The 25,496-nt window shown below is 47.9% G+C and overlaps 1 protein-coding gene across 2 annotated transcripts in view; it reads right to left on the bottom strand.

Annotated features, from left to right (window-relative positions):
• Positions 1-25,496, bottom strand: part of KANK2 (KN motif and ankyrin repeat domains 2) — a 98,739-nt gene that overhangs the window by 31,633 nt on the left and 41,610 nt on the right. The window contains exons 1-3 of one of the 2 annotated variants that reach the window (XM_055003272.1): positions 13,003-13,047; positions 5,391-5,509; positions 2,608-4,158 (exon numbers count right to left, since the gene is read on the bottom strand). In XM_055003272.1, the coding sequence (XP_054859247.1) occupies positions 2,608-4,158; positions 5,391-5,427 (1,588 nt within the window). In that variant the 5' untranslated portion in view covers positions 5,428-5,509; positions 13,003-13,047. Of the gene's footprint in view, positions 1-2,607; positions 4,159-5,390; positions 5,510-13,002; positions 13,048-25,496 lie in introns of those variants that run through there. The other variant, XM_055003271.1, reaches the window with a different exon arrangement.

The raw sequence follows: 25,496 nt of genomic DNA, 5'->3' as shown, positions 1-25,496 counted from the left end.
CAAACCGGAAGTCCAAATATACAAAAACCTTTTAATAGATGAGTTGCAGGGGACGGAGACGGAATAACAGTGCTTTGCTGTGCATTTGCAGTTCAGAAGGAAAAACAAAAACAAGAACCGTACACGTATCGTCGGTGGGCCCAGACCAGGGCCGATTCCAGACGGCCCTCCGCATCCCGAAATGTCGCGCGTTGTCGTGCGAGAAAATGCGATATTTTGTGTTTTCCGCGCGACGACGTGTGACATTTCGGGATGCGGAGGGCCGTCTGGAATCGGCCCAGGAGGAGAAGATAATGACACTAGAGAATCCTCCTGACTCCACCAGAATCAGTTTGGTGTAGTATTTAGGAGTGGCAGGACTCTAATCTGGAGAGCCAGGTTTGATTCCCCACTCCTCCGTTTGAAGCCAGTCTTTCAGAGCTCTCTCAGCCCCACCCACCTCACAGGGTGATTGTTGTGGGGATAATAATAACATACTTTGTAAACCGCTCTGAGTGGACATTAAGTTGTCCAGAAGGGTGGTATATAAATCAAACGTTGTTGTTATTAAAGTTGGGACTTCTTCAGACCTTCTGGGTTGGCTGGCATTTGGCAGCTGGAATTAAGCTGCTATGAGCTTAGTTTAATTCAGTTTAGAGGAAACATCAAGCACATAGGATATACATCCCACACATAATGTCTGGGGGACTTGGGCAGGTTGTTTGAGGTTTTTGGATCTCCTGCATCAGTATTAGAATTATAGATATATAAATCGAATAACTTTCGTTTTATATAACATTCGATTTATATACTGCCCTTCAGGATAACAACACCTACTCAGAGCATTTTACAAAGCGTGTTATTATTATCCCCACAACAATCACCCTGTGAGGTGGGTAGGGCTGAGAGAGCTCTGAGAGAGCTGTGACTGATCCAAGTTCACCCAGCTGGCTTCTGGTGGAGGAGTGAAGAATCAAACCTGCCTTTCCAGATTAGAGTCCTGCCGCTCTTAACCACGACACCAAACGGGCTCTGAAGCAAGCTGCTCTGAAGTAACCTCTCCCAAGTCCAACTTGCGCTAGGGATTCCTCCACCCACAAGTCTCCATATATGAGATTCCTTTATAACGGCTGCTTTTACACTGGCTAGGCTAAACGTCCTTCCAACTGCACAACTAACAGGGCGATTTGCCAAGATACGATACTCGGATCGCCTGTGTAACTGTGCATCTGGTGCAAAAGAGACACTGAGCCATCTCTTACTATCTTGTCAGCAGTCGGCAGCTCCCAGATCTCTTTGGATAACCTTGGTTCTGCTCAAGTATCGGCTACCTGTAGAACACTGGGTGATATCCCTACTATTGGCAGATTCTCGTCCAAGAATAACTCACTTTGTGACGAAATTCCTAACAACGGTGATCTCTTTAAAACATCAAAGGAGCGAATTGTGTCAACTATAAATGGAAGTGGGTATATTTACTCAGGGCTTTTTTTCAGCGGGAACGCGGTGGAACGGAGTTCCAGAACCTCTTGAAAATGGTCATGTGGCTGGTGGCTCCACCCCCTGATCTTCAGAAAGAGGGGAGTTTAGGAGGGCAATCTCAACTCCCCTCTGTCTGGAGATCAGGGAGCGGGGCCACCAGCCATGTGACCATTTTCTTCAAGGGCAACCCACTGAGTTCCACCACCTCTTTTTCTAGAAAAAAAGCCCTGTATTTACTGGATTTGCAAATGGGCTCTCAGTTATAACTAATGCATAGGTTTAGCGATTTTAGTATTCGAATATTTTATCTTATTGGATTTTATCCACCTTTTACTACCTATTTTATGCTATGTCTATTTTACCGGGATATTTTATCTTGAATGTTTTATTCTTCTTGGGATTGGATATTTTAACAATTTTATGATGGCTTAAATTTCAACTGCTGTAACTATGAGATTCATCTTAAGACCTATGATCAATTGAGCTTGTAAATAAAGGAAAGAAAGTGGAGGAGAGGGGAATCAAAACCAGTTCTCCAGATTAGAGTCCCGCCGCTCTTAACCACTATAATCTGGAGAACTGGGTTTGATTCCTCACTCCTCCACTTGAAGCCACCTGGGTGACCTTGGGCTAGTCACAGTTCTCTGGAGCTCTCTCAGCCCCACCCACCTCACAGGGTGTTTGTTGTGGGGATAATAATAACATACTTTGTAAACCACTCTGAGTGGGCATTAAGTTGTCCTGAAGGGCGGTATATAAATCGAATATGATTACTGAGAGCCTGTTTGGTGTAGTGGTTAAGAGCATGGGACTCTAATCTGGAGAGCCAGGTTTGATTCCCCATTCCTCTGCTTGAAGCCAGCTGGGTGACCTTGGGCCAGTCACAGCTCTCTCAGCCCTACCCACCCCACAGGGTGATTGTCGTGAGGATAATAATAACACACTTTGTAAACTACTCTGAGTGGTTGTTAAGTCGTCCTGAAGGGCGGTATATAAATCGAATGTTATACACCAAACTGACTACCATTTACAGCCTGGTTGGATTTGGGGGAAGATGCAGCCAACTGTTTCCCATAAGGGGACGGGTATGTCCTCTTGTCCTCAAGGCATATTGACCCCCCCCCATGCACACCATTGCCCCCCTACCTGTGTCTTGCTTTCCCATCCCATCCTCCTCCGCGCTGATGATGCTGATCTTTTTCACCGAATGGAAGGTGGTCGCCGTGGTCACAGGGCCAGCATGGACCGGGAACGTAGTCTCCACCACCTTGTCGCTGTGATACGTGGAACAGAGTGGCATCTGGGCTTCCTTGTTCCCCAGATCTTTGCCTGCTGAGGATCCGAGGCTGGTACGGGAATCCTTCATGTCCAGGCGTTGTGGCTTCTGTGGCCTGTGGTCTAACCCTACGAAGCTGCTGGTAACGACTTCTGGCTCACTTTCCGCTTGGACAACTTCAGCTGTGTTCTTATCGATGGCGACCTCTCGGTGCCTCTGGGAGGACCCTTCTCCCCTCTGCTCTGAACCTGCTCGCCCTACTGCCCATTCTGTCAGGCCGTTATCCCCCGTGGACGTCCATTTGTCCTCTTTCTCCTTGCCCTGGTGTTCCATTTTCTGGTGGGCAGCCTGGAGCTCTTGAAGCGCCCTCTTAAGCTGCTTCTCTAATACAGCAATCTTGACTGACAAAGCATGCATAGCTGGGCTCTGCCACTCCTCCCCTGGGGAAGGAAGGCCCAGCTCCTCCTCCCGGACCGCCACCCCCACGTCACACTTACCACCCTCCGTATCTTCCGCTGACATCCCCACCGCCACCGATCTCACGTCCTTTTTCTCCAAGCTGCTCCTTGTCTCGGGCGTCACACTGCCCTCTTCTTTCCCCCCTCCTGCCCCCTCCTCAGGGATGTCTATGTAGAGCTCCCCCCTGGGCTTGCCTTTGCTAACTCCCCCTGGGTGGCCCAAGAACTTCTGGCTTTTGAGCTGGACGCTGAGCTGCCGCTTTTCCTCCTGCAGCACCGAGATTTTCACCTGCAGCACCGGCACCATCTTCACCTGCTCTTCCAACAGGCGCAACTTCTTCAAGGCCACGGCCATTTGCTCTCGAACGTGCTGGAGGTGTCCTGCGGTCGGGGAGACTGGAGTGGACATGCCAGAACCGATCGGTGTGAATTGCCCAGGAGCACCTTGCTGGGAGCTGTTATAGGAAGTCTGACGGGATAAGCTCTGGTTTCCCACCAAGGAGCTGGTGGATCCAGATATGCTGCTGTTAAGACTTCTTAGACCACTTGCCCGGGTCCTTTCCTCCTCTCCTGCACCTGCCTGGTCTTCTAGCTTCTTCCTAGCATCCAATAAAGTCTTCTCCACCCGGGCATTGAAGTTGCTTGACATTGCATTGCCATACTGTGGATAGAAGCTGCGTCCGCAATAAGAATAGGAGGAGTGCTGGCTGTCCATGCTAGCATTGGAGCAGAGGGACTCGGTGGAAGTCCACCACGAGCCAGTATAGCCATAACCCCGGGGCAGTGAGCTGTAGCGTGGTCGGCGATGGACTGGAATACGCTTAATGGTGTTGCCTTTCTCAATGTCATCCACGTACTTGAGGAAGTCCAGGTCCAGGCGGTAGCCATACGGAGTCTCCACGGAATAATTCAAATCCTGAGCCTTCCCATGGAAAGCTGCAGAGGAGGTGGGATTGGCTTTCCCTGTATAACGAAAGGGGAAACGGATCAACTTCATTCATCCCATTTGTAAAAATCTCATTCAGCACTCCGCTATTTTGCAACACATGATAAGATCAGGGATCATAACCTCCTGCAAGCTTTCCAGGTCATAGCAACCTAAAAACCTCAAAACACTGAGGCATCCACAAGGTGTTCAGTCAGGAGAAGTTGGAGTGTTCATAGACATTCTATGGCATTACTGCATTTCCTCCACTGAACAGAGGACATTTCCATTCAACTGAAGCAGACCTCCTATGGTACTACCTAGCACAATAACTGGAAAACAGCCATGGTTTTCCAGTTATTGTGATATGGAGCTCTAAGCGCTGGATTTATGAACGCTTGCTCACAACATACTTATTACTTAAACCTTTTGTACTTATTTATAAATGGTGCATGTTTTTTGACAGAGATTCTTTTTTATTTATTATTTAGTTAGGCTTTCACGATGGATACACATACCCTTGTTTGTTACCCTGGACACAGAGCAGGGATCACTGTAGGAGGTGAGTGGGGAGATAGCTGTGAATTTCCTACGTTGTGCAGGAGGCTGGACTAGATGACTCTTGGGGTACCCTCCAGCTCTATGTTTCTATCCAGGGGTCATTTCATGGAAAAAGAGCTGCAGGAACTCATTAGCATAACTCATTTGCATATGCCACTCCCCTTGACATCACCGGAATTGTGTTATTAGCATAACTGATTTGCATATGCCCCACCCCCTGACATCACCTATCCTGGCTGTTTTGGACCCAATCCTGGCCATTCAGGGCCAAAATTGGGCCCAAAATGGCAAAAGGGGGCTGAAAATGGCTGAAAAGTGCCCCAAAATTATCAGGATCAGGCTGCTGCTGAGCAGGAGAGTGATCCACCACCCATCAGAGGCCCGATCCTGGCCGTTTTGTGACCAATCTGAATTGGGCCGTTTTGGCCCCGATCCAGGCCAAAACGGTCCCAGAATGGCCAAAAATAAGGTGGGCGGGGCCACCTGACGTGACCTTTTTGGAGAACTACCGGAACTGCGTTCCTGCGCGTTCCCCCTCAAAATGAGCCCTATCTACCCTCCAGCTCCCTTGTACCAGATCCATAAAATGAGCATTCAAAACATTCATTGATGTGTAACTAAAGCAAGGGAAGAAATAATATAGGACGAACAGCAGGCTGAGCACCTCATAATACTGTTACATGTCTAGAGGTAGTGATTGCACACCCACCTGGGAAGCCCGTCTCCATACGGAGAACCTGCGCCATCCTTTAATCCTGTCCCAAATTCAGGGTATGTCCCCAAAACAGCTGCACAGCCTTCTTTCAGCAAGCAGGGAGATCGCACCGCCTGCAAACAAAACCACAAATTCAAATGCCCACAGAGAGTCACCCCACATCAGCAATGAGGGGGGAGCGTATTATAAATCTTTTTGAAATGGTTGACGGACAAGGTATCACAATACGTATTAGGTATGTTCGAGGGGAAAATATCATGAGGCTTTTTATCCGCCAGATAAAATTGTGTGTCGCTGTTCTTGGTAAGTGTATGTAGGGCTGAAATTCTTTCACTTCTCAGCGGTCAAACGTGACCGAGATCTGGAGGGTGTAGAGTTATGGAGCGCAGATGATGGCTGAGCTCCAGAAATCTCTGCGTGGACATCCTGAGAGACTTTAACTTCTGCATTGGATTACAGCTCCTTGGAAGGTTATCCACATTGACTGTCTCTTCCCAGCCAGACACAGGTCAAAAGAAATGGAACTGATCCAAGGAGAAAGCAAGTTCAACAGTTCTTGGGTTTTAAAGGTATCATAAATTAACATGAAGCAATTTCTCGCTAATCCCTCGCCTATTTTCTTGGGGCATTCAACACATCATTTACCAGCATTCTGTTCCCCAAGTTAATTACAAGCTAAGCCCAGATTTCCTCCAGGCTCCATTCAGAAATAGCTGGCCCTTGCTCCGTAACTCCCTACCACCTTCTCACCTCCCCTTTCCGCAGCTGCGGTAACAGCTGGCCAACTTTCAGAATGACAATACACAAGAAAAGATTACCTTTCAGGATGACAGTGCACAAGAAGTTTGGTGATAGACTTAAAAATACATGAATTCTGCCAGAATTATGCCCTGCCATTCTTTTTCTCTCTTAAAAAAAAGCAGGAAAGACTTTGAAAACGATATATATTTGTTGCGGAGAAAATCGGAACTCAAATTGTAGTTTCGTTTTGGTCCTTTTCTTTTTCTTATCTTTCTAAACTGTAATTTTTTTATTATTATTAGCTGCTCGTCTTGTTTGTTATTTCATGTTTATATGTATTGTTAGTGTGGTTTTTTAAAAGATGGTTGTTTTTTATCTTTTATGTTTATTGTTTATAGTTTAAATAAATAAAATTTAAAACAATTTTTTTTTATAAAAGCAGGAAAGAAAAACAGAGTGTGGGTGGGGTGGGGACTGGAGGGACTTAAGAAAGCATGAAAAACAGAAAGGGTTTTTGGAGGAGGAAGGAAGAATGGGAGGGAAAGTGGCAGACGGGATGTGACAGGTAAGTCAAAGTAAGAGAAGGAACCTGGAAAAGGAGCAAGGCTGTGGGTGCTGTCGTGGGAAGGATAAAAAATGGAGATAGGTAGGGGAGGTTGATCACCTGGCTGAGATGAGGTTCCGCCTGTAATGCTTGTGGTTCCCTGCTTATCATTGTAACTAATTCTGAATCAGGCCCTAGGGTGCAGATCACCCAATGGGGCCAGAAACAGCCAGGGCTTGGTTTTTCTACAGAACTGAGGCAAGTCCCAAGTTTTCAGAGAAAATTAAAATCTAAATAAATAAATAAATACAACCCCTCTCATAAAGTATCAATGTCTGTAGATGAATGACCACTGAAACCTCATTAGATTATCTTGTGAGATCTCGGTGGCCATTGAGACGGTTGCTAGGCAACCACAACCCTATTGCTGAGCCTTCCAAGCCTTGGTTTCCGTCAGTCTAAGGTGGCAGTGGAGGAGTGGTGAGACTGAAAAAGGTAAAAGACAGAAGGGACAGAAGAAAGCCAGGAAAGAGGGGGAGAATAGAAAAAGCCAGTTAAGATTGGTGGGAGGAAAAAAAAACTAGAAAAAGAGCAAGGCACAGGAAGGAATATAGGTTAGCTCGCTCACCGATTTGCACGTCCTGATTTTTTGTTCGAAAACAGACACGTACACCCTGCATTCTACCCTGTATGAAATGGGAGACTTGAGCATCAGTGTACAAGGACCACCCCATTTTGCTCTGAACCATTATGGCCACTCTACATGCTCCTTCTTTTACAAGTTCTTCACAGAACCAACCTGTGCTCTGCGCACGTGTCAGCTTGGGTATTGACTTCTATTAAAAAAACGAGCGTGCAAATGGGTTTGGAAAGCTGACGCCAGAGGAGGGAGAGCGCCTGCCTTTCTCCCAAGCTTTATTCCCCGTGAGAAGTCATTGCAGAGAAAGCGAGTTTTCCCCTTTCTGCCGCTGCATGTGCACAAAATACCTCCAGGTGGAGCAGCAGAAATGAGGAAATGTCTCCCCTCCAGAATTTTTTTTGCATGGGGAAAAAACTTGAGAGAAAGGTGGGAGCTCTCCCTCCCATGGCAACAGCTTTCTGAGCCCATTTGCATGCCCTTTTTTTAATAGAGGCCAATCACCAAGGTGATGTGAATGCGAGAAGCAAGGGTCAGCTCCGCGGAGAACTCGTAAAAGAAGTAACGTGTAGAGTGATGATTTAAAAAGGTGCTTAATTCCCATCACTCCACCACAGTGCCGCAGCAGTGTAGTTCCTCTTCTTCACAACTGCTTTGAAATAAATGGAAGACATCAAAAGATCTGACATCTCTTGCTTTCAGTGGAGGAATGGTTGACAGAAGTTTTGGAGTTTGCATTAATGGCAAAACTTACTGCATTAATTAGAGAAAGGACATTAGTTAACTTCTTGACTGAATGAAAACCGTTAATAAACTTTTTGCATGAAATGGATAACAAGGATTTGATGACATCTGGATTTATGGATTAAGAAACAGGAACAAGAGAAAAAAGAGGGGGTTTGGGACTAACTTAGAATAAGTGGGACTCTAGAAATGATATATACTCCTTGCGGAGAAAATCAGAACTCAACTTGTAGTGTAATTTAGGGTTTTTTTGTTTTTGTTTTGTTTTCTTTTCCTCTTAATTTTATAGATTTATGTATTGTTAGTGTGTTATGTTTAGAATTGTGTGTTTTTCTTGTTCTCTCTGTTTGTTATTTATTGTGTTGTGGTGTGTAGTTTATTGTTTAAATAAAGAAAATTTTAACCTAAAAAAAAAAAAAGATCTGACATCTGATCTTCACCACTGATCTCTTATGTAGGAACAGCCCAAAGCCTTCCTCCTCAGGGATCTAATCGCTAGCTTCCGAATGCATCTCCCTTTCTATCCTCATACGCTTCAGACATTTAGCAATAGTGGACTTCCTTGAAATAACTTCCATTTTTTAAGGTTACCGTGCCTGCAAAGCCCTTTGAAAGCTTAGGGGAAAGAGCTACATCAATACAAAGTGGGAATTCTCTACATTGCTGGAAAGGAGGGGCAGGGCAGTACAGAGATGGGGTGTGTGTGAAGACAAAGGGCATACACAAAGGGAAAGAGCCCAAGGGACCGCACCAAGAGGTTGCGCGACACTGCGTCCCCCAGGGGTCAGCCAAGTCCCAAATTCCCACTCTCTAGTATTCCTCCAGTTGTGGGAAAATAACTGCACAGCCACGGAAGTGCCTCGACTCCCTATCAGGTTATTTTTGCTTTCTGAGCATAGATTTTTTTGGCTGCAAAATGGAGCCGGGGAGGGGGGAGGACTTCCTCCCCTCTCTCCCTCCATCCTGACCACTGGGTCAGCAGATTGCCTTGTGCTTTCTCCAGCTTCTTCCCCTCCCAAGCCCTCGAGCACAACAGGCTGTCCTACCCAGCTGTCTCAGCTTGTTCTCATCACCCCACTCCTTCGGCAGCAACAGCCAAGGCCTGGCAGGTAGCCAAACTGCCGAGGCATTCCAAGATGTCTGCATTTGAGGCGATGAGGCCGGCAGCGTACGGCACTAGCTTTCAGCGAAGGATATGCCTCCAGGACCAAATGACTAAAAAAAAGTGGAAGGGACACTGGAAAAGCTCTTATTCATTTGTCATAGAAACAGAAACAAATGGGAGGAGGGGAAGAGGAACTAAAAAAACGACGGGCGTTTATTCTTCCTCCCTTTTCCTTCATTAACCAGACATGCAGAGGCCCAGCTGGATAGGTAGCCAAGCAGCTGCCCAGCTGACTAGCAGGTAAAAAAGTGAGAGGAGAATCTCCCCTTATCTTTGCTGTTTCCCTCAGTGTGTCATATAATGTCTCCGGTGCGTTTAGGCTTCCCACTTGCCTGCCTGTGGTGAGCAATCTCCCAGGGGGTTGCTACTGGCAGGAAACCCAGAAAGCAAGTACCAGGTGTGCTCCCGGTGGGGCGTGATGATGTCACTTCCTGAAGTGATGTCATCATGCTGGCCGCAGGCGTGCTCTTACGCTTCACTGGGGGCCAATTTTGGCTCCAAATGGGCCAGAATTAGCCCTGCACAAAGTGCAAAGTGTGCAAAGTGTGCAAATCACACAAAGTGATGTCATCACGCAAGCACAGGGATGTCATCACACAGGCACAAAAACACACAAACAGAAGGCGCAAGGTAAATGTCAGGTCCCTCCTCTCCTGCTGGGACGGTATAGAGACCTGGCAACCCAAGGTGTACTGCACCTCAGTGCATCATGGGACATGTAGTCTTATTAAAATGTCAATGAACACTCTGGGCCAAGCTACACATGACGAATGACACTTGAACGGCAAGTGGATTGATTGGAGGGCAAGTGAACAGGGAGAAATACACTTGCCGTTCAAGTGTCATTCGTCGTGTGTAGCTTGGCCCTACGTGTCCCAGGTTACAGACATTGGTCAAACCACAAATGGTGTCTGATGTCCTGGGGGTGGGATTCTCTTCTTACAAGCCAGCAGGGGGACTGGGGAGACCCAGACCCAACTCTTTAAAAACCTGCATGTTTAGCTTGACCCTAAAATCCATAGTAGAGAAGGACAGGAGAGTTCAGGGAGAGCTCCAGTCTTCCTTCTAATACAGCAGCACTGCGTCAGGAGAACATTGTGAACACCCACGAACTCACATGGGACTTTACTTTTGCGGGGGCTACACATGGTCCAGTCACTAGATAAGGCGCAGCGGGTCTGAACCGTGGCTGGGATTGACCATTTCTGACGTAGCTTTGTGCCTTTTCTCTTCTTTGTTGTCGCTGTCCAGAAAAATATTAGCACTCCAAGCTGTTGCTCTCTGCTGCTTTCTGAAGAAGCGAATGCCCGTATAAGGCATAGCCTGCAGCCAGAAACAAATCTAGTTGCTGTGTTGTGTCAAGCGCCTTCCTGCCTACCTCGTACAGTAGCACAAGATCAAGATGGGTCGCCCTGTTAGGCTGTCTGTAGCAGTGAAAAAGAGCAAGAGTCAAGTAGCATCTATAAGAGTTAATAAAATTGGGGATAGGGTATATGAGCTTTCATGAGTCAGGGTATCTGAAGAAGTGAGCTGTGACTCAATGAAAGTTCATACTCTACCACACATTTCGTTAATCTTACAGGTGCTACTGGACTCTTACTCGTAGCGCAAGAATTGGAGTCCTTCACTCCCCGAACAGCAGAATTACCTTCTCCTACCCTGTGTAAGTTACAACAGAAATATTTATTTATTTATTTATGTCATTTATAGTCCTCCTTTCTCACTGAGGGCCAAGCTACACATGACGAATGACACTTGAACGGCAAGTGGATTGAGTGGAGGGCAAGTGAACAGGGAGAAATACACTTGCTGTTCAAGTGTCATTCGTCACTTGTAGCTTGGCCCTCAGACTCAAGGTGGATTACACTGTGTGAGATTAGTACAATCAGTATCAAGGACATTTTCACAAGCTAAAATGACAAAACTGAGGGCCAAGCTACAAGTGACAAATGACACTTGAATGGCAAGTGTATTCCTCCCTGTTCGCTTGCCCTCCACTTGCGCTCCACTCGATCCACTTGCCATTCAAGTGTCATTTGTCACTTGTAGCTTGGTCCTGAGACTATCTTACTTTGGGCCGTTACCTCTGCCTGTAACGACCTGGTAGACTGCGCAAAAACCGCAGAAGATTGCGTTTTCTCGCACAAGATTTGCACAACGTCATATGACGTCGTGCAAATCTCGTGTGAGAAAACACGATCTTCTGCATTTTTTGCGCAATCTACCGGGTCGTTACGGGCAGAGGTAAGCCGTGTGGAAACGGCCTTGGTCACATCATGAGAAGACAAGATTATCTTGAAAAGTTAATAATGCTAGGAAGAGTGGAAGGTAACAGGAAAAGAGGAAGACCTAAAACGAGATGGCTTGACTCAATAAAAGAAGCCACGTCCTCCAGTTTGCAGGATCTGAGGGCCAAGCTACAAGTGACGAATGACGAACGGCAAGTGGATTGAGTGAAGCGCAAGTGGAGGGCAAGTGAACAGGGAGAAATACACTTGCCATTCAAGTGTCATTCGTCACTTGTAGCTTGGCCCTCAGTCTGTTAATTATAGGACATATTGGAGGTCTTTCATTCATAGGGTTGCCATAGGTCGGAGACGACTTGACGGCACATAACACACACAGTAGTAGAGAGTGCTCTCAAGTCATGGCTGACATATGGCGACCCATGGTGGGGTTTTCATGGCAAGAGACCAACAGGGGTGGCTTGCCATTGCCTGCCTCTGCAACCCTGTTCTTCCTTGGAGGTCTCCCATCCAATTGCTAACCAAGGCTGACCCTGCTTAGCTTCCGAGATCGGATGAGATCGGGTTCACCTAAGCTATCCAGGTCAGGAGGGATTGGATTATACTATCTATAAAAAACCCACACCATCTCACATTTCAAAGTATCACCCGGTTGTTTTCCCATACCAGCAGTAATTTCCATTTGCCTCCTCTCGGGATAACTGGGCCACGCACATCTCTTGCACAAGAGAACAGAAGCAAATGAAAATGGGACGGGGTAATCCTGACTGACGAACACTGGAGACCACCTGGTGCCCATGAACCCCACGGTGCTTGCTGGCACCTTTCTTGATGCCCACCAAGTGTTTTTAGAGAGCAGGTAGGGCCAGGTGGCGGTCTTGTGCAGCAGGGCTTCTGGTTGGCCGCTGAAGATCCAATTGGCTATGTAAATTAAAATCACATTGTTTTAGCAGCAGCTACCACCAACAGCGACTCTTTGAGACTGAGCCGTACACAATTATTTAAACTCATCCAAAATACATCCCACGATACCGACTTCTGCCTCCAAGCATCTCTACAAAATAGCACGGCCGCTGTATCAAAGACTGCGCACAGATCCAGTAGGAGGCGCCAAAGTCATACTTCGCCTAGGATGCCAAACACTTTCTTCATGTGACATCAAACACAGCCGACATCTCATTAAAACAACACAGGTAATGCTGGGCGGTGTCCTACATTAGCACGCCACAGTGTGGCCTGCTAAAAGCACATACGCTGAGTGATTCCGCACACGTTGGATAATGCACTTCCAATCCTCTTTAGAGATCATTCAGAATGGATTTTTTTGTGTGCGGAATAAAAAATCCACCTCAAACGATTGATAAAGTGCATTGAAAGTGCATTATCCAACGTGTGCAGAATCAGCCGTTGTGGCTTTTGGCCCAGCTGAAATGAGGCACTGGGTGCACACAATGCCAATGGGTGCATTTGTCTGTCCTGCTGCCACTCCATTTAAATCAGGTCCAACATCCAGTCTCTAAGGAACTCACCGCCCCCTCACCTCATCCACACCAAGGTGGCCAGCAATAATTCTTCCTGCTTCCCGAAGGTAGATTTGGAGCCAGCCAAGGACAGCGGGACACAGCAACACAAACCACAGCAGGCCCTTTTTGATGCAGACTCTCAGATACTTGAAGAGTAAGATTTCCTAGAAAAAGTAAGAAAACAGAGCACTGAAGTAGCATTCATGGGGGTCTGCAGTAGAGGCAGCAACCACAGATGTGTCCGGGGTCTGAGCCCCAGCCCCCAGACTTGACAAGAGGGAACAGCAGGGGACAAAAGGGTGGCAGCAACCCCACCCCCCAAGCCGGCAACCAGGGCCAGAACTTACCTACTCCAGGGGGAAGGGGTAAAAGGCCAGAACCTCAGAGGGGTGGAGGGGGCAAGGAGAGACCAGCCAGTCCCACCTTCCAGGGGGAAGAAAGGGGGCTAAGCAGGCCAGAGGGAAAGGGCCACAGCAGGGGGAATGTGGGAGCAGCAGCAGCAGCAGGAACCCAAGCAGAGCCCTTACCTGGCAGGGAGAGGAAGCAGTCTCTACAGCCCAGAGCCACACCATGGCTAGAAGACAGCAGCCTGGCTCAGGAGTTGCTAGAAACCAAGCCTCTCCAGGGGGGGCTGCCACAGGCATTCTGGGGGAGGAGATGGGTAGCCCCGCCCAGCATTGCTGAGCTGGCAGCGCAGAAGCTGGCTAAGGCAGCACCTCATGAGCAAGGCCAGGCAAGCCCAATAGCACGGAGGCTGGCTGGGGCAGCTCCTCGTGAGCAAGGCCAGGCAAGCTCAATAGCACAGAGGCTGGCTGGGGCAGCTCCTCGTGAGCAAGGCCAAGGAGCCCTCAGCTGGGGATGGCTTGCACTCAACCCCACCCTACCAGCAAAGCAAAGGAGCCCAGGAGGGATTAGTGGTTGGGGGGAAACACCTGGAGGGACGCACATCTGGGCCCGGTCAGGAGAAGGAACAAGCCTAGAAGGAGGGCGGGGCAGAGAGAGGAAACCCTATAAAGGGTGGCTGGGAAGAGCTCTGGGGTGGTGGGTGTGAGTGAGGAGTGATGATGTGGAGCATGGCGCACAGAGCAGTGTGAGAGTGGAGGCGTGGAGGAGAGTTCTGGGAGGAGGAGATGATGGAGGACACAGAGGGTAAGCAGGCCAGGTTGAGCAGGCCAGCGAGTGGACTGAGAGGGAGTCTGGGTGAGGTATACTGCCCCTCCTTCCACAGAGCAGGGTCCTGCAGCGTCCCTGGCCCCCCTGTGACGTCGGGAGCAGACCGCCCAGTGCCACGCCCAGCGGCAGCCGCGGCAAGCCCTGACAAGATGTGCACTGAATTTATTTGCAGACCTTTTCCCCAGCCCAGATTGCAGCAACAGCTGCCTGACTGTGTGTGTGTCTGCATTCCTATTCTACAATGACTATCCCTCGCTACTGGAACTGTTGTGAGAAGGACAGCTCCTGGGAAAGCAAAGCAGGCCACGGCAGACACTGCAAGTTCTGGTTGCCCAGCTGAGCTTGGCAACCGGCAGGAGAGACGGGGGCAGGGAAATACTGATATTGACTACGTTATGACATCACTTCCGGGAAGAACCCAGAAGACACACAGAGTAACTCTAAGAATCGCAAGAAACTCTATGGTAAAACCTTAGAGCTAGTGCGGTGTGTTTATTTTATTTATTTATTTGTCATGTATAGTTTGCCTTTCTCACTGAGACTCAAGGTGGATTACATGGTACGAGATTAGTGAAATCAGTATCAAGGACATTTCCATACAGTGTCATTCATACAGTTCCATACAATGCCATAGGGTAAATATATACAAGTTTACAAAGACAGAACATTAGCAAGGAGCCAATACAGAGTAGAAGAAATGCTGAAACAGAACATAACCAATTTTAGGAATGATATTGGACAACATAAAGCACGGTAATACATAGGAGTATATATTTAAACAATTTGTAAGGCAACATAGTGGTGAGGTCTATGGTTCCTAACTCATTAGTGGCACATCTGAGAATCTGAGACCCCTCCCCTCCCTACAACACAGTCCTCCTATCTCAGTAAAAAGCCTTTCTGAATAATTCGGTTTTGCATCATTTGCGGAAAGCCAGGAGAGTGGGTAGAGAGTGTGAGAGTGCAGTGGCTAGAGTTACAGAAGCTGGGAGACACCGGTTTGAATCTCCATTCTGCCATGGAAGACTGCATTAAGACACTCTTAATTAAAACCTTAATTAAAATCCTTGATATAAGTGGGTATCTGAATGGGGAGAGTGGGTGCGGGAAGAGGAGAAGATAGGAAGGAGGACGAAGAAGGCTGAAGGGTTCCATTCCACACCCAGGGCCCTTCTGGCTTAAGATGGGCTCTTACTAAAGAGCCAAGCTACAAGTGAGGCCTGACACAGGTTGGACACTTGTCAGCTTCTTTCAAGTTTTGGTGGGAAATGTAGGCGTCCTGGTCTTGCAGCTGTAATGGAGAGCCAAGCTGTAAAACCAGGACGCCTACATTTCCCATCAAAACTTGAGGGAAGCTGACAAGTGTCCAACCTGTGTCAGGCGTCACTTGTAGCTTGGCTCATACTTCAGCTTGAAGCCAGCTGGGTGACCTTGGGTCAGTCACAGCTCTCTCTGAGCTCTCTCAGCCCCACCCACCCCACAGGGCGATTGTTGTAGGGATAATAACCCACCTCACAGGGTGATTGTTGTGGAGATAATAATAATACTGTGTAAACCGCTCTGAGTGGGTGTTAAGTTGTCCTGAAAGGCGGTATATAAATTGAACATTATTATTATTATTAATGTTATTAATCCTCACTACTTGATAATGTGTATTCTTACTAATCCTCTCTCAATCTAAGGTTAGCCCACTTAGACACAAGAGGCTTATGTCTGCAAAGGAGGGGAGGCAAAGAAAAAAAACATGACCAGAATTGTGATCAGTTTGTGAAGTGATCGTCTCACAAGAGCTATGACTTCCTGGCCGGCTTGCTGAAAACCTTTCCCTTCAGAAATTAATAATGGAATGGGAGGCAGTTTCCCCGGCACTGAAAGGATCCAGGAATCCTGGATTTCATCCATCCCTCTATGACGGCTAGACTTCAGCTGTTTTTTTCCGTCCCAACGCTCAGCTTTGACCAAACTCTTTAGCAGATTCTGGGCTTTAGACACAAAAAGACACACCCACACAGCCTCCTGGCTCTAAATTTCCCAGTTCTTCTGTCCAGTAGTCACGGTCTAGCTGTCGACTAATCACGTTTGCGGCAGTACGACACTGAGGGCATCTCAATCTGGGGACAATTTGTGTGTGTGTGTGTGTGTGTGTGCATGGAAAGTGCCATCAAGTCATAGCACGAGAGAGGGACAGAGGGGGTTTGGTGTAGTGGTTAAGAGTGGCAGGACTCTAATCTGGAGAGCCGGGTTTGATTCCCCACTCCTCCATTTGAAGCCAGCTGGGTGACCTTGTGTCACAGCTCTCTCAGAGCTCTCTCAAACCCACCCACCTCACAGGGTGATTATTGTTGTGGGGATAATAATAGCATACTTTGTAAACTACTCTGAGTGGGTGTTGTCTTGAACGGTGGTATAAAAATTGAGTGTTATTATTACTGAGAGCCAGTTAAGTGTAGTGGTTAAGAGCAGCAGGACTCTAATCTGGAGAACTGGGTTTGATTCCCCACTCCTCCGCTTGAAGCCAGCTGGGTGACCTTGGGTCAGTCACGGCTCTCTCAGAGCTCTCTCAGCCCCACCCACCTCATAGGGTGATTGTTGTGGGGATAACAATAACATACTTCGTAAACTGCTCTGAGTGGGCACTGAGTTGTCCTGAAGGGAAGTATATAAATCAAATGCTATGTTATGATTTCTCAGTGCCTGCCTCTGTGTAACGACCCTGGGCTTTTTTGGTAGCCTCACATCCAACTACTAATCGGGGCTAACCCTGCTTAGCTTCTGAGGTATGATGCGACTGGGTTATTCTGGGCCATCTAAGTCAGGGCAGAGGGCGTACTTAGGCCTGTATTGTGCTAGTAAAGCAGCTGTAGGGGAGAAAGGTTGCTTAAACACATTGAAGAACTTCCATGTTGCTCTCAATCCCTCTGTGAATGCCAAGGCATGCGCATTGGTAGCGGAGCTTCTGCGCAGGAGTTTTCTATGCATTTTCCTGCTCCCAACTACTTGGGGCTGCAATTTTCCCCACCTTACTACCACAGGGTATTTTTAAGCCCCACAATACCTCTATGACCATTTTTTTTAAAAAGCCCTCCCATGGGCGAAATAACAATGACTGCACTTATATATCACTCTTCAAGACATATTAGTGCACCACTTACAGCAGTGAACAAAATCAGCGTTATTGTTATCCCCCCCCCCCCCGATACAGCCGGAGAGCTGGGGCTTAAAGGAGTGGCTTTACCCGAGGCCACCTGAAGAGCTCATGGCAGGAATGGGAGTCGAACAAGCAGAGCGCTGACTCACAGCCCGACCACTTAACCACTATGCTACAGCCGAGAAACGGTGGCCATGAAGGGCCAATGGCAGCAAAACCACACCAACGTGGGCATATTTTGAGAATGCACACCTTCAGAGGGCACAGTAATGCGCTTGGACTGTAATCTTCCTTAAAACCTCAGAGTAAAACAAGCTTAGTAAAGAGTCTATGGAGAAAAGGCCTGAAAAGAGGACATCATGCGGACATGTGACATCATGCGGACATGTGACATCATGTGGATGCTCTCCCCCCACCCCGTGTTTGAAAGCGAAGGCACAGAAAAATCTCCATGTGGAAGCTGCCCAAAAAAGACAGGAGATCTTTCCAGAGCTCTAGCCAGGCAGCTCCTAGCAAAATTCCATGTGGTTCGGTCATGCGCCCCCCCCCCCCACCTCTCTGGTCTTGGAAAGTCTGAGGCAGGGAGGGGAGTGAAACTGAGTCATGATTATAGATTTCATGTTCCCAAACCATGTTGCACAAGATCCACAGGCATCCAATTTCAAGCTGTGGCCTTTGGTCTGAGATGTCAGCTCCTTTCAGCAAGAACTGAATCCTGCAGAAGAGAAGGTTCCGTCTACATGTTACAAAATTCTCTTGTTTGCAGGGGAACGGCCTGAGGACGTAGTGGCACACATGTCATGGGAGTTTTGCGTCTCCCAAACATACATCGTCCCTTTTCTGTCTGTGGCTCCCTCTCAATGAGAGATCTTGCCAGCTCCACCGTTCCCTGGGCGTGTGGCTTCTTCTGCTGCCCAGCTCAACCATCCCCTTTCCCCTTATACTAAACCCCCATTCTGAGTATAAACCGCCATAGTCAGGGTTTTCGTTTTGCTGTAACTGGACGATGTAAATAAATGCATGCCTCTGAGCGTATGCAGAATGCCCTTTATCGAGTTCAGTTCAAAGTGCATGCTATCACAAAGCCCATAAACCGTAGAAAAGAGCCAGAGTCCAGTAGCACCTAAAGGACTAACAAAATTTGTGGTAGAGTATATCTTCAGATATCTGAAGAAGTGAGCTGTGACTTACAAAAGCTCATACCCTACCACAAATTTTGTTATCTTATAGGTGCTACGGGACTCTTGCTCCTTTAAAGGCACTGGACCATCGCATACTGGTAGGATTGGCTCTCCGGCTGTGTTTTGCTGAGATTGCTCCGCTCATCTGAGCAAAGCCTTCTGAAGATGCCAGCCTGTACATGGATAAAATTGGCAATTGCTCATTCATGCACATCTTCAGTGGTGAATCTTACTTTATGGAAGAATCTGCCTGAATCTGCCTGAATCGCCCCCCCTCCCCCCATACTATCATTTCACAAAACATCCCAAATTTCTGTTTGGGAGGGCATTCTTTTAGAAGGGGTGCAACGGTTCCGCTCAGGAACTATATTAAAGATACACGGATTGTCTTGCTGCCTTAAACAGATTTTCATGTGTTGTTCTGTTTTTCTCCCCTGTTCAAAAGGGGGGAATCCTGGACTTTGGTTTGTACATGAACACACACTGGGAATTTAACTACAGTCCAAGACAGAACGGTAGTCCTTTGACATTATCTTTGATGAGTGACAGCCCCTCAGTACAATTATGCATGTCTATTATTAGACATGCAACTTCATCTTATTACTGCATACTAAGATCTGCATTTTTAATGATATCCTATATACGTTATTTTTAATCCTGTCCTAGTTTCTTTGCAGTAGCTTGTAAAATTCGTAAGCAAATAGCACGTAATGAAGTTGATTTTTAAATATTTATTACTGGGGACTTTATATTATAATTTATGTATAAACTATCTTTTATGTTTTGTAATTTTATATGTTCTACCCAAATTTCACAAAACGTCTCAAAGAGAACTCTTTGGGAGGGCATTCTTTTAGAAGGGGTGCAACGGTTCCGCTCAGGAACTATATTAAAGATACACGGATTGTCTTGCTGCCTTAAACAGATTTGCACGTGTTATTCTGGTTTTTTCCCCTGTTCAAAAGGGAAAGAAAGACTGGGAAGGGGGGGATCCTGGTCTTTGGTTTGTGCATGAACACATACTGGGAATTTAACTACAATCCAAGACAGAATGGTAGTCCTTTGACATTATCTTTGATGAATAACAGCTCCTCAGTCTATGCAGAATTGATTTATAACTATTATTTGGAGCCCGGCCTGAAAAAGAAAAACGCTTTTATACTGATATAGCATATCAGTATAAAAACGTTTATACTGATACTGTTTCATGTGTGTGTTGATATAATTATGACCACTGAAGAAGACCCTCAGGGCTGAAACGCCCATTATTATGCGCATTATAGTGATTCTCTATTATTAGATATGCAACTTCATCTTATTGCTGTATACTATGATCTGAGTTTTTAATGGTATCCTATATATGTTATTTTTAATCCTATCTTAGTTTCTTTGCAGTAGCTTGTAAAATTCGTAAGCAAATAGTTATGTAATGCAATTGATTTTTAAATATTTATTACCAGAGATTTTATATTGTAATTTATGTATAAACTATGTTTTATGTTTTGTAATTTTATATGTTCTACCCAGGAACACTTTTTGGATGCTCTCTGCTGGTCTTTGACCATAATAATAAACTATGCACCATCGTAAGATTTTGCGCACTGTATAATAAATAGTTGTATTTTACTTTTTTGTTGCTCAACTTTTTGGTTCCTGACAATTTCCCCCTTGTTCTACAATTTGAACCCAACTGCCTTATTTTGCCTTTCTAGGAATCTCTGCTGTTAAAGTTAAATGTAATCTTATATATCAGGTCATTTATTGTGCGATTTTAGCAAAATTTGTAATCGGTTTACTGACTCACTGAACAGTGTTTCATCCAGTGTTCCCGCTAATGTGAGCACGTGAGCAATCGCTCACAGATTCTGACTCCTCTGCTCACAGCTTCTCAGATGTAGCTCACAGATACTAACCCTCAGGTGGCCCCGCCCTCCCACTCAGCCAGCATCTGCAGGTGGGCCCTATAGGGATGGAGCCTCATCCCACTTGTCTCCTCCCTTCCTGGCTGTGGCTGGTTTGGCCCCCAGGGTGGTGCCAGAGAGCGCCTCCAGCCACTGCTGTCTCTCTAGCTGGGGAACAGAGCAGAGCTGAGTGATCGGGTCTGGCCTGACCCGTGCAGCCTGAAATCGCTAGGATCCCCTCAGCCCCAGAGAGCTGAGGAGAGGAGGTAGCACCTCAGCCGCCACCATGGTGAAGGCATCATTTAACTTGGCCTTGGCGCAGAAGGAGGCTGAAGAAGCAAGCACTGACTCACAAAAGCTCTTCTTGAAATAAATGTGCTAGTCTTTAAGGTGCCGTTGCGTGTCTGCTTTATTTTGTAGCAACAGACTAATACAACTACCCCTTTGTAATCAGCATGGACATAGCCATTTTTATACAGAAGCATACTCTGATTTTTGTGGCCCTTTCACCTAATGGCTTTTATTGTTAAATTGTTTTGATTGTAATCAAAACAATTTGATTGTAATTTTTTTTTTAAAAGGAGGTGCACTCAAAACTTTAATGAAAGTTGTTTTGGCTCACAAAGTAGATTTTTAGCTCACAACATTGCAAAGCTTAGAGGGAACATTGGTTTCATCATATTTGTAATTTGCCTTGGGTTCTAAACTATAAATGAAAGTAATAAAAATAATACTCAGCAATGAAGAAACACTTGCAAGTTCCCGTTCTTACCCAGCTACCCTAAGGTGTGAAGAGGCATACTTCTCGATCACGTTAAACTCAAGAACCTTTTACAACAGAAAAATAACTTTACTATACAAGGCGAAAGGGATGAAGTAACGTAACATAAGTCAGTCTTTAGATCTGCCATCTCTCATTACCGAAAAATCAGGTCTTTGGCGCGGAACAAATCTGTGGCAAGAGTAATAGATTCTGGGTCCTCCAGAATTGGGTCAGGGGGGAGATGGGGAACGAGTCCAAGTGACGAACGTTTCATCCACACTGCTGTCGCATTTAAAGCTCACATGGCTGGCTGGCATGCCTAGTGGGTGGCTCCACATCTTGCATGCCTGGCTGTAAACACTGGAATGAGGCTGCAGAATTTGGAGGTGGTTGAGTGAATTGTACCACTTCTGGAGTATGATATCACTTGTGGATGTTCTCCTACATAACAAACACCCTGCAAAGAGGAAAGAGCTAGACTGGGACCTTTTCTTGCTAAAGGGGCTGAGCTTTGGGGCAGGAAACAGGCATGCTTGGTTGGGACTCTACGGGGCGATATGTTTATCTTGGCAATAGAACCAGAGGTCAAGCGTTTTCTCTTGACACCTCTCTCTATGTACAGGCAACTGGATATCTCCCTTGCTCTAAAATCCTTTTCTGGAAGCTCTCTAAGGAGAGGCTTGTGTGGATCTCTCTCCTCCAACAGCCTGCAAACACACGTTCACACGCATAGCCACAGCTCTAGGGACTGTTGATAAATAATATTCCATCTGGAACAAATCTAATAAAAGGAAATTTTGTTCTCTGTTGTCGCTTTGCACCCCATTTATTCCTTAAGGCAAAGGCTTTGAAAATAGCCACGCCTCTTCATGTGCAATTAACGTTGCTAATCAGACTCCAGCAAGCCTTCAGCGAAATACCTCTATTTTCCTAAAGTGAGCAGTCTCAAGACAGAGCCCATCAATGAGACACAAGCGAACGCGCAGGGCCAGGGCCAGGGTTTCTGGTGCCTGAGGCCAGATACCTGCACCCGGGGGCAGCTTCAGGGGTGTTGCTCCCCCCACGTGCACGCAACACGTGGGGGCAGCCACATCATCACGCAGGGTGTGCTGCTGTGAGCTGGCCGCCCCACTGGTGCAGCAGGCAGCTGGGACGGCACGCGGGTGGCCAGCCCTCCCAGCCCTCTCGCTCAGTTACCCCACACAGCCCTGGCCACCTGCCGTGCCTGGCTGGCCTACAGCTGTTTGTTGGCAGTGGCAGCAGCATGGGGCAACTGAGTGGGGGGGCTGGGAAGCTGCCCACTCAGTTGCCCCACACTGCCGCCGCCAGCACACGCTCCTGCCCAGGCACAGCAGCTGTGGGCCAGATGTGGAAGGCAGCCGGGGTAGTGCGCATGCATCCTCCCAGCCCTCCTGCTCAGTTGCTCCACGCGCCGCCCTGGCCGCCTGCCACACCTGGACCGCAGCTGCTGTGCCTGGCCAGGAGTGCATGCTGGCGGTGGCGGCAATGTGAGGCAGCTGAGCAGGAGGGCTGAGAGGCTGCAGCAGCTCAGCTGCAGGCCCGGTGCAGCAGGCAGCCGGGGCAGCACATGGGCGGCTTCCCAGCCCTTCCACTCAGCTGCCAGCACTGCCACCGCCAGCTCTGCAGCGCACGCCCCCGCCCCCCCCAGTCAGCGTTCAAGGCAGCTGCTGGCACCACCTCCATGGGCGCGCCAGCCCGGCAAACGCGCACAGGGTCAAGTGTGAACCCTAACCACTCACACAGAGGGACAAAGAACTTAGCAGAACCCAGAGACTGTTTGAGCTAAGACAGCACCAGGGCAGCTAGAGGGAGGGGATGGTGGCAAAAGTAAACCCCAGGCTTTCCAGATTCTTCCAGGTGAAGGGTCCAAGATATTATTACTTATTATTGCGTACTACTTTTATCTCCATTACTCCGTTCTGGGACGGCAGTGGGTAGCAAACATAGCTCTTGAGAGGACCAATTTTGCAACGAAAAAAATGGGGGGGGGGGCTAGACCAGCTGGCACCTCTCAGAGCTGGAAGCTTCAGCTCCGAACTCGAACCCCCCAAGCCATTAAACAGAGATGGACAAAAGCAACTGCCAGGAAGGGCGGGTGAACATCCTGACCCCAGGGGTTTCCTGTTCTACTAAAAATATAATTCACATATAACAAGCATTCAATGGAAAAAGATAACCAAGTTTTCAAAAATAGCAACTGGGTTGGGGGGGGCGCTCTGATTTTGAGGCACAAAAACTCAAAACACTGCGACTGATGTGAGTACCAGAAGGCAGGAACTACCAGATATTCCGCTTGGCAGACCGGAGGATTGAGAGTTTCTCTACATGAGACATCTTACACAGGGATGTTCAAGTGTAGGGAGACGCAATGTTAGCCGGGAAGCATAGTTTAAAAAGACAGCGCCTGGAGATCGCTCCTCAGAGGGTTTCTTAATTTCATCTTTGCCTCCCCAAAGACTCTGTCAATTTCCCCTCCCCTTTGGGGAGGTGAAGCGTAAATAAACAAACCCTCTGAGGAGCAATCTTTGCTGTGTGGACTCTAGAGAGGAGAAAATGACAAAGCCTTCTGATTTGTCTACAATTTCCAGCTAACATAGCATTTCCCTTCACTGTTTTGTTGGCCAAATCTGTGCTACCATCTTCTTCCCTTTCTCTGACTTGAGCCACCCAAACACAGCTCTGGAGGCCCTTGCTAGCTCTAGAGGCCCTTGCTAGCTTTGGAGGCCCATGCTAGCTCTGGAGGCTCATGCTAGCTCTCGAGGCCCATGCTAGCTCTGGAGGTCCATGCTAGCTCTTGAGGCCCATGCTAGCTCTGGAGGCCCATGCTAGCCTCTGGAGGCTCATGCTAGCTCACGAGGCCCATGCTAGCTCTGGAGGCCCATGCTAGCTCTGGAGGCTCATGCTAGCTCTGGAGGCTCATGCTGGCTCACGAGGCCCATGCTAGCTCTGGAGGCTCATGCTAGTTCTGGAGGCTCATGCTAGCTCACGAGGCCCATGCTAGCTCTCGAAGCCCATGCTAGCTCACGAGGCCCATGCTAGCTCTGGAGGCTCATGCTAGCTCTGGAGGCTCATGCTGGCTCACGAGGCCCATGCTAGCTCTGGAGGCTCATGCTAGCTCTGGAGGCTCATGCTGGCTCACGAGGCCCATGCTAGTGTCAGGTCCAGTGTATATTTAAACTGTACTGACTCCATTTTCTAATGTTTCTAGTGTCTAAGTGCTTTCCCCGCAGGTGCACCAGTTCCCAGGCAGCTTTCCCACCGGAGGAGACTGTTTTGTCTAATACCGTTCCACCAGGCATTGGCCTTGACGGAGAGCAGCTTCCCAAGACTGAAAGATGTTGTTTTGAGAACTGTGGGGGGAGGCTGATGCAGATGGGAACTGTTACTTTGTACCTCATGCTTTGCCCTTCATTGGTAACAATGACTGTGTACCATCCTGAGTCTCCTATTCAGGACTGTGGACTATAATGGACCTTTTCTGCAGTAAAGTTTCCTTATTCAATCAATGGACTCTTGTTTGCTTTTGAAAGGGAACCTGTAGGAAGAACCTTATCTAGCCACAAGCTGACATTTTGTTACCAATCATGCCTGAGTCGGGCTCAGCGGAATCCAAGGGAGTCCCGGACAAGGATCCCTTGTTTGATCCGTATGCGTCCCCCGACAGTCAAACAGCGCAACCCCAAGAATCTCAAGAACCGGTGTCGGTCGGGGCCGGAGCTTCGACCTCTACACCGCCTCTCATCGACCTCGGCAGTGAGGGGACCAGGCCGACGGCTACCGCTCTCCCCTTGATCTCGTTACCCACCCCGTCGGAGTGGGGAGCCAGACCCCGAGAAACGCGAGAGCGCCGGGCCGGAGGACTACATCCTAGAGTTTCGATGGATGGGCGCCGAAGCCTAGGGACTGTCCCTGAGCTGGATAGCAGCCAACCGTGGCTGTTTTGGAACAGGACGACCGAACATACGGACGGGAATACATCCCGCCGCGGCGCCCTGAGTTGGGATTATTCGGAACTTGCTCCATGGAAAGAGCCAACGGAAGTTCCTGAACAAAGTTGGGTGCAGATGCAAAGTCGCACCCATGCTGTAGATTCCGGCATCTCGGCAGTGACGGGTCTAGCCAAAGGAATTTTAGCAGCGAGATCGAGAGTCGATCAAGGAGATCCTCCGCCTTGGGGGCCGTTTTCCCCGGTGAGTACAACCGAGGGAGATTCCGCTACGGGGCAACCGGGTCCAAGCCGAATGCAACAGTTGGAAGCTAGACTGATTGATATGGAGGAAAGTTTGGCTCATGCCATTCACCTAATCTCAGCG

This window comes from Eublepharis macularius, chromosome 19, assembly GCF_028583425.1.
Source record: "Eublepharis macularius isolate TG4126 chromosome 19, MPM_Emac_v1.0, whole genome shotgun sequence".
Classification (NCBI taxonomy): domain Eukaryota; kingdom Metazoa; phylum Chordata; class Lepidosauria; order Squamata; family Eublepharidae; genus Eublepharis; species Eublepharis macularius.
This window is presented reverse-complemented; position numbering and strand designations above follow the sequence as displayed.